This window comes from Coregonus lavaretus (genome assembly GCF_964263955.1).
Source record: "Coregonus lavaretus genome assembly, contig: HAP1_SCAFFOLD_1119, whole genome shotgun sequence".
In the NCBI taxonomy this organism is placed as follows: Eukaryota; Metazoa; Chordata; class Actinopteri; order Salmoniformes; family Salmonidae; genus Coregonus; species Coregonus lavaretus.
In genome coordinates, this window is record NW_028164704.1 from 1 (window position 1) to 12536 (window position 12536).

Sequence of the window (12536 nt, forward strand, 5' to 3'; positions counted from 1 at the left end):
ATATATAGAGAGGTATATATAGAGAGGTATAGATGGAGAGGTATAGATAGAGAGGTATAGATAGAGAGGTATAGATAGAGAGGTATAGATAGAGAGGTATAGATAGAGAGGTCTAGATAGAGAGGTCTAGATAGAGAGATAGCTATACTGTACATACCAGACATTCCCCCCGGGTGCAGACACTGAAGGGGTTCTGTGTAGCTGCACCGCGTCCCATCATGCATCACCTGGTTCATGACCACCACCTCACCGGTCTCTTTGGACTGACAGCTCAACTCACACTTGTGAGCCTCTGCACGGGTGAAGATCAATCAATCAATCAATCAATCAATCAATCAATCAAATGTATTTTATACAGCCCTTTTTACATCAGCGGTTGTCACAAAGTGCTTATACAGAAACCCAGTCTAAGACCCCAAACAGGAAGCAATGCAGAGGCAGAAGCACGGTGGCTAATAAAACTCCATAGAAGAAGAAAACAAACTGAACACATCCTTTAGTCCTGACTGAGGGAAGACAGACTAAATAAAAGACAGAGAAAGCATTGTATTGTATCTCTCCGCTTTGTTTCACCTCAGGAACACAAGGCCAGAGATCACAGAGATCACAGAGATAATATGCTCAGTTCACATGTGTGCGTCTGAAATGGTTACGCTGCTGTGTGTGATGTTAATGTTCCTGTATGTTCTTGATATCACAAAGGTGTTATTTTTCTTTCAGGAAGAATAAAGGTCTAATTAATGTCCAGATAATGTAGACTTCTCTCTGTGTCTGTCTCACCAGCAGTAGTCTGATTTGAGACATTAATGAGGAAAACTCTGAGTCACATACACGACATGGCCAAAAGTATGTGGACACCTGCTCGTCGAACATCTCATTCCAAAATCAGGGGCATTAACACGGAGTTGGTTCCCCCTTTGCTGCTATAACAGCCTCCACTCTTCTGGGAAGGCTTTCCACTAGATGTTGGAACATTGCTGCAGGGGACTTGCTCCCCATTCAGCCACAAGAGCATTAGTGAGGTCGGGCACTGATGTTGGGCGATTAGGCCAAGGCTCGCAGTCGGCGTTCCAATTAATCCCAAACTTGTTAGATGGAGTTGAGGTCAGGGCTCTGTGCAGGCCAGTCAAGTTCTTCCACACTGATCTCGACAAACCATTTCTGTTTGGACCTCGCTTTGTGCACGGGGGCATTGTCATGCTGAAACAGGAAAGGGCCTACCCCAAACTGTTGCCACAAAGTTGGAAGCACAGAATCGTCTAGAATGTCATTGTATGCTGTAGTGTTAAGATTTCCCTCCACTGAAACTAAGTGGCCAAACCTGAACCATGAAAAACAGCCCCAGACCATTATTAATCCTCCACCAAACTTTACAGTTGGCACTATGCATTCGGGCAGGTAGCGTTCTCCTGGCATCCGCCAAACCCAGATTAGTCCGTCGGACTGCCAGATGGTGAAGCATAATTCATCACTCCAGAGAACGCGTTTCCACTGCTCCAGAGTCCAATGGTGGCGAGCTTTACACCACTCCAGCCGACGCCTGGCATTGCACATGGTGATCTTAAACTTGTGTGTGGCTGCTTGGCCAGGGAAACCCATTTCATGACGCTCCCGACGAACAGTTATTATGCTGACGTTGCTTCCAGAGGCAGTTTGGAACTCGGTAGTGAGTGTTGCATCCGAGGACAGACGATTTTTACGTGCTACGCGCTTCAGCACTCTGCACTCCTGTTCTGTGAGCTTGAGTGGCCTACCACTTCGCGGTTGAGCCGTTGTTTCTCCTAGATGTTTCCACTTCACAATAACAGCACTTACAGTTGACCGGCGCAGCTCTAGCAGGGCAGAAATTTGACGAACTGACTTGTTGGAAAGGTGCCACGTTGAAAGTCACTGAGCTCTTCAGTAAGGCCATTCTACTGCCAATGTTTGTCTATGGAGATTGCATGGCTGTGTGCTGGAATAGCCGAATCCACTAATTTGAAGCGGTGTCCACATACATTTGTATATATAGTGCGTCTCTGAGTCTCTCCCTTCCACCCATCTTCTAATGTTCTTATTGTGTGGCTCTCTGCATTCAACACATCTCATTGCTACAGCCACATCGCCTGTGTCAAATAAATGTATTGTAAATGTATAAAAACTTATTTGGTTGATTTATTATTTCTTATGTAAGTATATATAATTAAATTTAGAAATTATTACTATTGTATGGAAACTGTCTTATTACGGTAAATATGTATTAGAATCATTTTATTGCTAATACAGTGGACATTATGGTTTCACCTTTTAGAATGGCAGGGGTTAATAAGTAAAGCCAATATTTTACAATGTGGTGATATCCAAAATGGCACCCTAATCCCTACACAGTGCACAGCTTTTGATCAGAGCCCTGGTCAAAAGCAGTGCACCATATAGGGAATAGGGTGCCATTTGAGTTTCTTTACTATAACTTAACATTACTCACTACAACCCAGCTGCATCATTTCACCTTTGACCTTTGGTCAACAGTAATGCACTAAAGGAATAGTGTTCCATTTGGGATGCAGGCTGTGTCCTACCATCTGGGTGTTCGTAGGGTAGCCAGGTGTGCTTGGTGTTCTTGTGGTATTTGTTGCTCCTCTGGACACACTGTTGAGCGCGGAAGTCTTCGTACGGTCCGGCACACTCCTCCGTGTTGCACATCTGGTAATCAAAAGTGGACCCGGGGCAATCCCGACCGCCGTACGCAGGCCTGGAGACAGGGCCGACAACACAGACACAAGTAAACAACAACAACAACAGAGTAATCAACACCATTTGGACGTCCCAAATGGAACCCTATTCTCTATGGGGCCCTGGTCAAACGTAGTGCACTATATAGGGAATAGGGTGGCATTTGGGATGCAGAGCATGTACAGAGAGGAGGGGCCTGTCATCCGGGTCCAGTGATTTGTTCCATTTAACTGTAATGTCCCGTGTAGCTCAGTTGGTAGAGCATGGCGCTTGCAACGCCAGGGTTGTGGGTTCGATTCCCACGGGGGGGCTGGTATAAAAATAAATAAATATGTATGCTCTGGATAACAGCGTCTGCTAAATGACTAAAAATGTTGTTAGATGCTACAACTGAGTAATGAGTCTCTAGTGAGGGCCGTGTTGGTGTTGTAGTACACAGGGTTAATTATGATTTACATGACATCTACAGATGAAGTCGGAAGTTTACATACACCTCAGCCAAATACATTTAAACTCAGTTTTTCACAATTCCTGACATTTAATCCTAGTAAAAATGCCCTTTCTTAGGTCAGTTAGGATCACCACTTTATTTTAAGAATGTGAAATGTCAGAATAATAGTAGAGAGAATGATTTATTTCAGCTTTTATTTCTTTCGTCACATTTCCCCGTGGGTCAGAAGTTTACATACACTCAATTAGTATTTGGTAGCATTGCCTTTAAATTGTTTAACTCGGGTCAAATGTTTTAGGGTAGCCTTCCACAAGCTTCCCACAATAAGTTGGGTGAATTTTGGCCCATTCCTCCTGACAGAGCTGGTGTAACTGAGTTAGGTTTGTAGGCCTCCTTGCTCGCACTCGATTTTTCAGTTCTGCCCATACATTTTCTATAGGATTGAGGTCAGGGCTTTGTGATGGCCACTCCAATACCTTGACTTTGTTGCCACAATTTTGGAAGTATGCTTGGGGTCATTGTCCATTTGGAAGACCCATTTGCGACCAAGCTTTAACTTCCTGACTGATGTCTTGAGATGTTGCTTCAATATATCCACATAATTTTCCTTCCTCATGATGCCATCTATTTTGTGAAGTGCACCAGTCCCTCCTGCAGCAAAGCACCCCCACAGCATGATGCTGCCACCCCCGTGCTTCACGGTTGGAATGGTGTTCTTCGGCTTGCAAGCAACCCCCTTTTTCCTCCAAACATAACGATGGTCATTATGGCCAAACAGTTCTATTTTTGTTTCATCAGACCAGAGGACATTTCTCCAAAAAGTACGATCTTTGCCCCCATGTGCAGTTGCAAACCGTAGTCTGGCTTTTTTATGGCTGTTTTGTTGCAGTGGCTTCTTCCTTGCTGAGCGGTTATTTCAGGTTATGTCGATATAGGACTCGTTTTACTGTGGATATAGATACTTTTGTACCTGTTTCCTCCAGCATCTTCACAAGGTCATTTGTTGTTGTTCTGGGATTGATTTGCACTTTTCGCACAAAAGTACATTCATCTCTAGGAGACAGAACGCGTCTCCTTCCTGAGTGGTATGACGGCTGCGTGGTCCCATGGTGTTTATACTTGCGTACTATTGTTTGTACAGATGAACGTGGTACCTTCAGGCGTTTGGAAATTGCTCCCAAGGATGAACCAGACTTGTGGAGGTCTACAAAAAAAATTCAGAGGTCTTGGCTGATTTCTTTTGATTTTCCCATGATGTCAAGCAAAGAGGCACTGAGTTTGAAGGTAGGCCTTGAAATACATCCACAGGTACACCTCCAATTGACTCAAATTATGTCAATTAGCCTATCAGAAGCTTCTAAAGCCATGACATCATTTTCATGAATTTTCCAAGCTGTTTAAAGGCACAGTCAACTTAGTGTACGTAAACTTCTGACCCACTGGAATTGTGATCAGTGAATTATAAGTGAAATAATCTGTCTGTAAACAATTGTTGGAAAAATTACTTGTGTCATGCACAAAGTAGATGTCCTAACCGACTTGCCAAAACTATAGTTTGTTAACAAGAAATATGTGGAGTGATTGAAAAACGAGTTTTAATGACTCCAACCTAAGTGTACGTAAACTTCCGACTTCAACTGTCCGTACACACAGTATATGCATAAAGTCACGCATTCACGGAACCACGCACACAAACACACACACACGCACACAAACACACACACACACGCATGCACACACACACACACACACACACACACACACACACACACACACACACACACACACACACACACACACACACACACACACACACACACACACACACACACACACATATCCAACAAGGCAAGTTCAGCGCAAAGAAAAACATGATCCCACCTTGACTTTCTTTCAGACATCTCTGACTAAAGAGACAAAGCAACCGTGAACTACATGTCACAATGTGTGTATGAATCATTCAGCCTGTAGATAGAAGTCCTAACAGGATGTAGAGGATAACGTCAGTAAGGAGACAGTGTGTATGAATCATTCAGCCTGTAGATAGAAGTCCTAACAGGATGTAGAGGATAACGTCAGTAAGGAGACAGTGTGTATGAATCATACAGCCTGTAGATAGAAGTCCTAACAGGATGTAGAGGATAACGTCAGTAAGGAGACAGTGTATATGAACCATACAGCCTGTAGATAGAAGTCCTAACAGGATGTAGAGGATAACGTCAGTAAGGAGACAGTGTGTATGAATCATTCAGCCTGTAGATAGAAGTCCTAACAGGATGTAGAGGATAACGTCAGTAAGGAGGCAGTGTATATGAATCATACAGCCTGTAGATAGAAGTCCTAACAGGATGTAGAGGATAACGTCAGTAAGGAGACAGTGTGTATGAATCATACAGCCTGTAGATAGAAGTCCTAACAGGATGTAGAGGATAACGTCAGTAAGGAGACAGTGTGTATGAATCATACAGCCTGTATCATACAGCCACCCCAGAGCCAGATTTATACATCTCTATCCTCCCTAACCCCAACGCCCCCCCCCGTTCCCCTGTGACAGACACTCACGCAGGGTTGTTGCAAGTTCTGCTCCGGGAGCGTACTCCACCCCCACAGGTTCTGGAGCAGGACCCAAACTTAGTCCAGGACCCCCAGCTACCGTCATGGCCCTGCGGTTGGTTAGTGGACCGCCAGATACAGTGACCCTTGAAGCACCACTAAACAGACAGACAGGACACAGGGGAGTCAACAGGGCATACATACATACAGTACCTATAATATCTTTCCATTCATTGGCCCCATTACCATTCAAACCATGGCTAGAATGAGCCCTGACCACGTCACGGGTATATAAGAACTCTTAGAGAGATGCCAGCTAAAGGAACATGGATAGAACACTGTTATGACCACTGTTACTCCATTAATCATGAATAGCCAATGTAATGCTAATTAAATGCTAATGTAATGCTAATTAAATGCTTATTAAGTACATTCAAACTGGCCTGATAATGTTTCTTCTACTATCCATGTTAACTATTGTTTACTTTTACAAGGATTTTTTATAATTTTTACGGACAGTGGAGTCAACAGTGCATACATGTATACAATATCTTTCCATTCATCGGCTCCATTAGCATTCAAACCATGGCTAGAATGAGCCCTGAACATCTCATGGGTCAGAGTTCTGATGTTCTGATGCTTAGAGCAATCCTGGCTAAAGCAACATCACTAGAATGAGCCCTGAACATCTCATGGGGTCAGAGTTCTGATGTTCTGATGCTTAAGTCCTTCTATAAGACTGTTATGTCATTAGACATCCATTACAGTTAGACAGCACAGGAGGCTGTAGAGGGGAGGACGGCTCGTAGTAATGGCTGCAATGGAGTGGAATGGAATGGAATGGTATCAAACACATGGAAACCACGTGTTTGATGTGTTCGATACCATTCCAATCATTCCGTTCCAGCCATTACTATGAAATTGTCCTTCCAACTAAGGTGCCCCCTGCATTAGACATCCATTACAGTTCGACATCATACATGTGTGACATAGAACAAATATAAGCGCCCACCAAATATTATTATTATTATTATTATTATTATTATTATTATTATAATAACATTCAAACGGGCCGATATGTTCTTTCTAATATACATTTTGTAAAACTTCTTCAAGTAATTGAGTAGTTTTTGGAGAACTTTTTGTAAAGATGAAGTATAGTCCTTATTATTATTAGGTCCATCTATTGTCATCAGAAATCCATGTTTCCCACCTTCGCCGGTGCACACTCTGTCCCGTCTACCGGCGGACCCTTCTTCGTCTTACAAAAGTACTGGTTGTCAGGGTGACTACACCACAGCTGCTTGCAGGGATCGTAGGTCCGGAACTATAGGGGGGAGGAAGGGGAGAGAGAGAGAGTTAAAAAAAGAGGATGTCAGAGAGAGAAGAGGAGAGAGTAGTGAAGGGGTTGTCAGAGAGAAGAGGAGAGAGAAGGGAAGAGGATGTCAGAGAGAAGAGGAGAGAGTAGGGAAGAGGATGTCAGAGAGAAGAGGAGAGAGTAGGGAAGAGGATGTCAGAGAGAAGAGGAGAGAGTAGGGAAGAGGATGTCAGAGAGAAGAGGAGAGAGAAGGGAAGAGGATGTCAGAGAGAAGAGGAGAGAAGAGGATGTCAGAGAGAAGAGGAGAGAGGAGAGAAGAGGATGTCAGAGAGAAGAGAGTAGAGAAGAGGATGTCAGAGAGAAGAGAGTAGTGAAGGGGATGTCAGAGAGAAGAGGAGAGAGGAGAGAAGAGGATGTCAGAGAGAAGAGGAGAGAGGAGAGAAGAGGATGTCAAAGAGAAGAGAGTAGAGAAGAGGATGTCAGAGAGAAGAGGAGAGAGGAGAGAAGAGGATGTCAGAGAGAAGAGAAGAGAGTAGAGAAGAGGATGTCAGAGAGAAGAGGAGAGAGGAGAGAAGAGGATGTCAGAGAGAAGAGAAGAGAGTAGAGAAGAGGATGTCAAAGAGAAGAGAGTAGAGAAGAGGATGTCAGAGAGAAGAGGAGAGAGGAGAGAAGAGGATGTCAAAGAGAAGAGAGTAGAGAAGAGGATGTCAGAGAGAAGAGGAGAGAGGAGAGAAGAGGATGTCAGAGAGAAGAGAAGAGAGTAGAGAAGAGGCTGTCAAAGAGAAGAGAGTAGAGAAGAGGATGTCAGAGAGAAGAGGAGAGAGGAGAGAAGAGGATGTCAGAGAGAAGAGAAGAGAGTAGAGAAGAGGATGTCAGAGAGAAGAGGAGAGAGGAGAGAAGAGGATGTCAGAGAGAAGAGAAGAGAGTAGAGAAGAGGATGTCAAAGAGAAGAGAGTAGAGAAGAGGATGTCAGAGAGAAGAGGAGAGAGGAGAGAAGAGGATGTCAGAGAGAAGAGGAGAGAGAAGGGAAGAGGATGTCAGAGAGAAGAGGAGAGAGTAGGGAAGAGGATGTCAGAGAGAAGAGGAGAGAGAAGGGAAGAGGATGTCAGAGAGAAGAGGAGAGAGAAGGGAAGAGGATGTCAGAGAGAAGATGAGAGAGTAGGGAAGAGGATGTCAGAGAGAAGAGAGTAGAGAAGAGGATGTCAGAGGGAAGAGGAGAGAGAAGGGAAGAGGATGTCAGAGAGAGGGCTGAGAGGTAGTAAGTGCATTTCTGTGGCCAGACTACAGGTCACCTAGTCTCTTCCCAGAGCTCCATCGGTCATGGCCCCTCTGCTGCATGGCTACAATCTCAAACAGGGAAAGCAGGATCCAGCAAAAAGCTGGCCAGTCTATCTAAGCCTATGGACCAGGGGGAGCGCACGGAGAACGCAGGACCCTGCTCCATCTAACAATAACCTTTATTATATTTTAATCGCATCCTCAGAAGATCAAAGTCCTGAGTGGTACTGAGCGCCCCATGCAGTCCGGAAGCAGTGTCCCAAATGGCCACCTATTCCTGACGGGCCCTGGTAAAAAGCAGTGCACCATATATGGAATAGAGTGCTATTTGGGACACACAACGATAAGCCTTTTCTGTCACCAACGGTCACAGTTGTTAATTCTCAGATCTCAGTGGTCAAGCTAGCTGGTGGAGTGGACTTACAGCGGTGCACATCTTGTAGCCCACGCCGAAATCAAAGCGACACTGCTCGTCCATGGAGTAGTTAATCCCGGGCAGCTCAGGAAGCTTGGGCCACTTGTGTTCAAAAGGGTTGTCCAGGAGACAGTCATAAGAGCTGGGGGGGGGGTTAAAACACATCAGAACAGAGACAGTCATAAGAGCTGGGGGGGGGGTTAAAACACATCAGAACAGAGACAGTCATAAGAGCTGGGGGGGGGGGGGGTTAAAACACATCAGAACAGAGACAGTCATAAGAGTTATGGAATAGATTAGAGTGGCAAGGTGGTATGATAACATGAGAGCTGGGGGAGATAGAAATAATAGGTTTTCAGTAGAGGGGATATACTATGTTATATCTAACATAATAGGTTATGTCAGTGGTGTGTCAGTGTTGTGTCAGTGGTGTGTCAGTGTTGTGTCAGTGGTGTGTCAGTGGTGTGTCAGTGGTATGTCAGTGGTGTGTCAGTGGTGTGTCAGTGGTGTGTCAGTGGTGTGTCAGTGGTGTGTCAGTGGTGTGTCAGTGGTATGTCAGTGGTGTGTCAGTGGTGTGTCAGTGGTGTATCAGTGGTGTGTCAGTGGTGTGTCAGTGGTGTGTCAGTGTTGTATCAGTGGTATGTCAGTGGTGTGTCAGTGGTGTGTCAGTGGTGTATCAGTGGTGTGTCAGTGGTGTGTCAGTGGTGTGTCAGTGTTGTATCAGTGGTATGTCAGTGGTGTGTCAGTGGTGTGTCAGTGTTGTATCAGTGGTGTGTCAGTGGTGTGTCAGTGGTGTGTCAGTGGTGTATCAGTGGTGTGTCAGTGGTGTGTCAGTGGTGTGTCAGTGTTGTATCAGTGGTGTGTCAGTGGTGTGTCAGTGGTGTGTCAGTGGTGTGTCAGTGGTGTGTCAGTGGTGTGTCAGTGTTGTATCAGTGGTGTGTCAGTGGTGTGTCAGTGGTGTATCAGTGGTGTGTCAGTGGTGTGTCAGTGGTGTGTCAGTGGTGTGTCAGTGTTGTATCAGTGGTGTGTCAGTGGTGTGTCAGTGGTGTGTCAGTGGTGTGTCAGTGGTGTGTCAGTGGTGTATCAGTGGTGTGTCAGTGGTGTGTCAGTGGTGTGTCAGTGGTGTGTCAGTGTTGTGTCAGTGGTGTGTCAGTGGTGTATCAGTGTTGTGTCAGTGGTGTGTCAGTGGTGTGTCAGTGGTGTGTCAGTGGTGTGTCAGTGTGGTATCAGTGGTATGTCAGTGGTGTGTCAGTGGTGTGTCAGTGGTGTGTCAGTGATATGTCAGTGGTGTGTCAGTGGTGTGTCAGTGTTGTGTCAGTGTTGTATCAGTGGTATGTCAGTGTTGTGTCAGTGTTGTGTCAGTGATATGTCAGTGGTATGTCAGTGTTGTGTCAGTGGTATGTCAGTGGTGTGTCAGTGGTGTGTCAGTGGTGTGTCAGTGGTATCTCTAACTTCATCTTTATTTGGATCCCCATTAGCTGACGCCTTGACGACAGCTAATCTTCCTGGGGTGATATGTCAGTGATATGTGTCAGTGAGATATGTCAGTGATATGTCAGTGACCAAGATTCCTGGAAAACCTGGAAATGATGGGAAAGTTATCAGAACCCTAGTCATTGGTTTGGTGAGGTTGGGATGCCCTTACTGGATGTATCGGTTCAGAACCCTAGTCATTGGTTTGGTGAGGTTGGGATGCACTTACTGGATGTATCGGTTCAGAACCCTAGTCATTGGTTTGGTGAGGTTGGGATGCCCTTACTGGATGTATCGGTTCAGAACCCTAGTCATTGGTTTGGTGAGGTTGGGATGCACTTACTGGATGTATCGGTTCAGAACCCTAGTCATTGGTTTGGTGAGGTTGGGATGCCCTTACTGGATGTATCGGTTCAGAACCCTAGTCATTGGTTTGGTGAGGTTGGGATGCACTTACTGGATGTATCGGTTCAGAACCCTAGTCATTGGTTTGGTGAGGTTGGGATGCACTTACTGGATGTATCGGTTCAGAACCCTAGTCATTGGTTTGGTGAGGTTGGGATGCCCTTACTGGATGTATCGGTTCAGAACCCTAGTCATTGGTTTGGTGAGGTTGGGATGCACTTACTGGATGTATCGGTTCAGTTCCTGCTTGCTGCAGCGTGACCAGTGGTAGCGATGGAAGGCCGCTTGGACCAGCGGTGCCATGATACTCCCCATACTGGTCTCGTCAGAACAGCGATTCCCCTGTCCGTCATGTTCCATACCTAACCTGTTGAAATGGTACCTGAGTTATTGATGAGCAAAACACACTATTACGCTCAAACACAAAAGGTGTGTCTCAAATGGGACTCTATTCTCTACATAGTGCACTACTATTGACCAGGTCCCATAGGGATACCCATAGGCCTCAGATCAAAAGTAGTGCACTATGTAGAGAATACGGTGCCATTTTGGACACAGACAAATTCACTGTGCTTAGGAACAATTATGATAGTTCTTATAATTGAAACATACAGTACACATCCGGGGTAAAAGAGCTTCCTAAGATAAATGACAACAGGAATCCTTACCCACAGAGCCCTTACCCACAGAGCCCTTACCCACAGATCCCTTACCCACAGAGCCCTTACCCACAGAGCCCTTACCCACAGATCCCTTACCCACAGAGGCCTTACCCACAGATCCCTTACCCACAGAGGCCTTACCCACAGAGGCCTTACCCACAGAGGCCTTACCCACAGATCCCTTACCCACAGAGGCCTTACCCACAGAGGCCTTACCCACAGAAGCCTTACCCACAGATCCCTTACCCACAGATCCCTTACCCACAGAGCCCTTACCCACAGAGCCCTTACCCACAGATCCCTTACCCACAGATCCCTTACCCACAGAGCCCTTACCCACAGAGAAAAAAGACTGAAGAAAATAAGGGAAGAAGAAAAGTAGAGCAGCAGATCTTATGTAATGGTCCTGGCTAGACCAAGTAGAGCAGCAGCTCTTATGTAATGGTCCTGGCTAGACCAAGTAGAGCAGCAGCTCTTATGGAATGGTCCTGGCTAGACTAAGTAGAGCAGCAGCTGTTATGGAATGGTCCTGGCTAGACTAAGTAGAGCAGCAGCTCTTATGGAATGGTCCTGGCTAGACTAAGTAGAGCAGAAGCTCTTATGGAATGGTCCTGGCTAGACTAAGTAGAGCAGCAGCTGTTATGGAATGGTCCTGGCTAGACTAAGTAGAGCAGAAGCTCTTATGGAATGGTCCTGGCTAGACTAAGTAGAGCAGCAGCTGTTATGGAATGGTCCTGGCTAGACTAAGTAGAGCAGCAGCTGTTATGGAATGGTCCTGGCTAGACTAAGTAGAGCAGCAGCTCTTATGGAATGGTCCTGGCTAGACTAAGTAGAGCAGCAGCTCTTATGGAATGGTCCTGGCTAGACTAAGTAGAGCAGCAGCTGTTATGGAATGGTCCTGGCTAGACTAAGTAGAGCAGCAGCTGTTATGGAATGGTCCTGGCTAGACTATTCAGAATCATTCCAATCCATATGGTTGGAAAATAGGAGACATGGCTTTGAAATGCCGAAGTTAGAGTCCTATACCCTTGGCTTGACTCTGCTCCATAGGGGGCGCTGTTGAGCTGCCCACGGTGGGCAGAAGTAGAACACTTCAGCGTTTATTACTATCTATCTATCTGTCTGTCTGTCTGTCTGTCTGTCTGTCTATCTATCTATCTATTCTCCCTACCTATCAGTAACAGTAATAGAAAAGTGTCAAACTAACTGTAAGGTGGATTTACAGTCTAAACTAACAGTAAGGTGGATTTACAGTCTAAACTAACAGTA

The 12536-nt window shown here is 45.5% G+C and overlaps 1 protein-coding gene across 1 annotated transcript in view; it reads right to left on the reverse strand.

Annotated features, from left to right (window-relative positions):
• Positions 1–157: 157 nt before the first annotated feature.
• The window catches only part of LOC311116737 (A disintegrin and metalloproteinase with thrombospondin motifs 14-like), a gene marked incomplete at both ends in the record, with an annotated part of 93737 nt that continues 81358 nt past the window's right edge, over positions 158–12536 (reverse strand). The window contains 7 exon segments of the mRNA XM_084191778.1: positions 158–196; positions 198–292; positions 2559–2731; positions 5726–5874; positions 6930–7043; positions 8737–8869; positions 10829–10972. Of these exon segments, the coding sequence (XP_084047904.1) occupies positions 158–196; positions 198–292; positions 2559–2731; positions 5726–5874; positions 6930–7043; positions 8737–8869; positions 10829–10972 (847 nt within the window).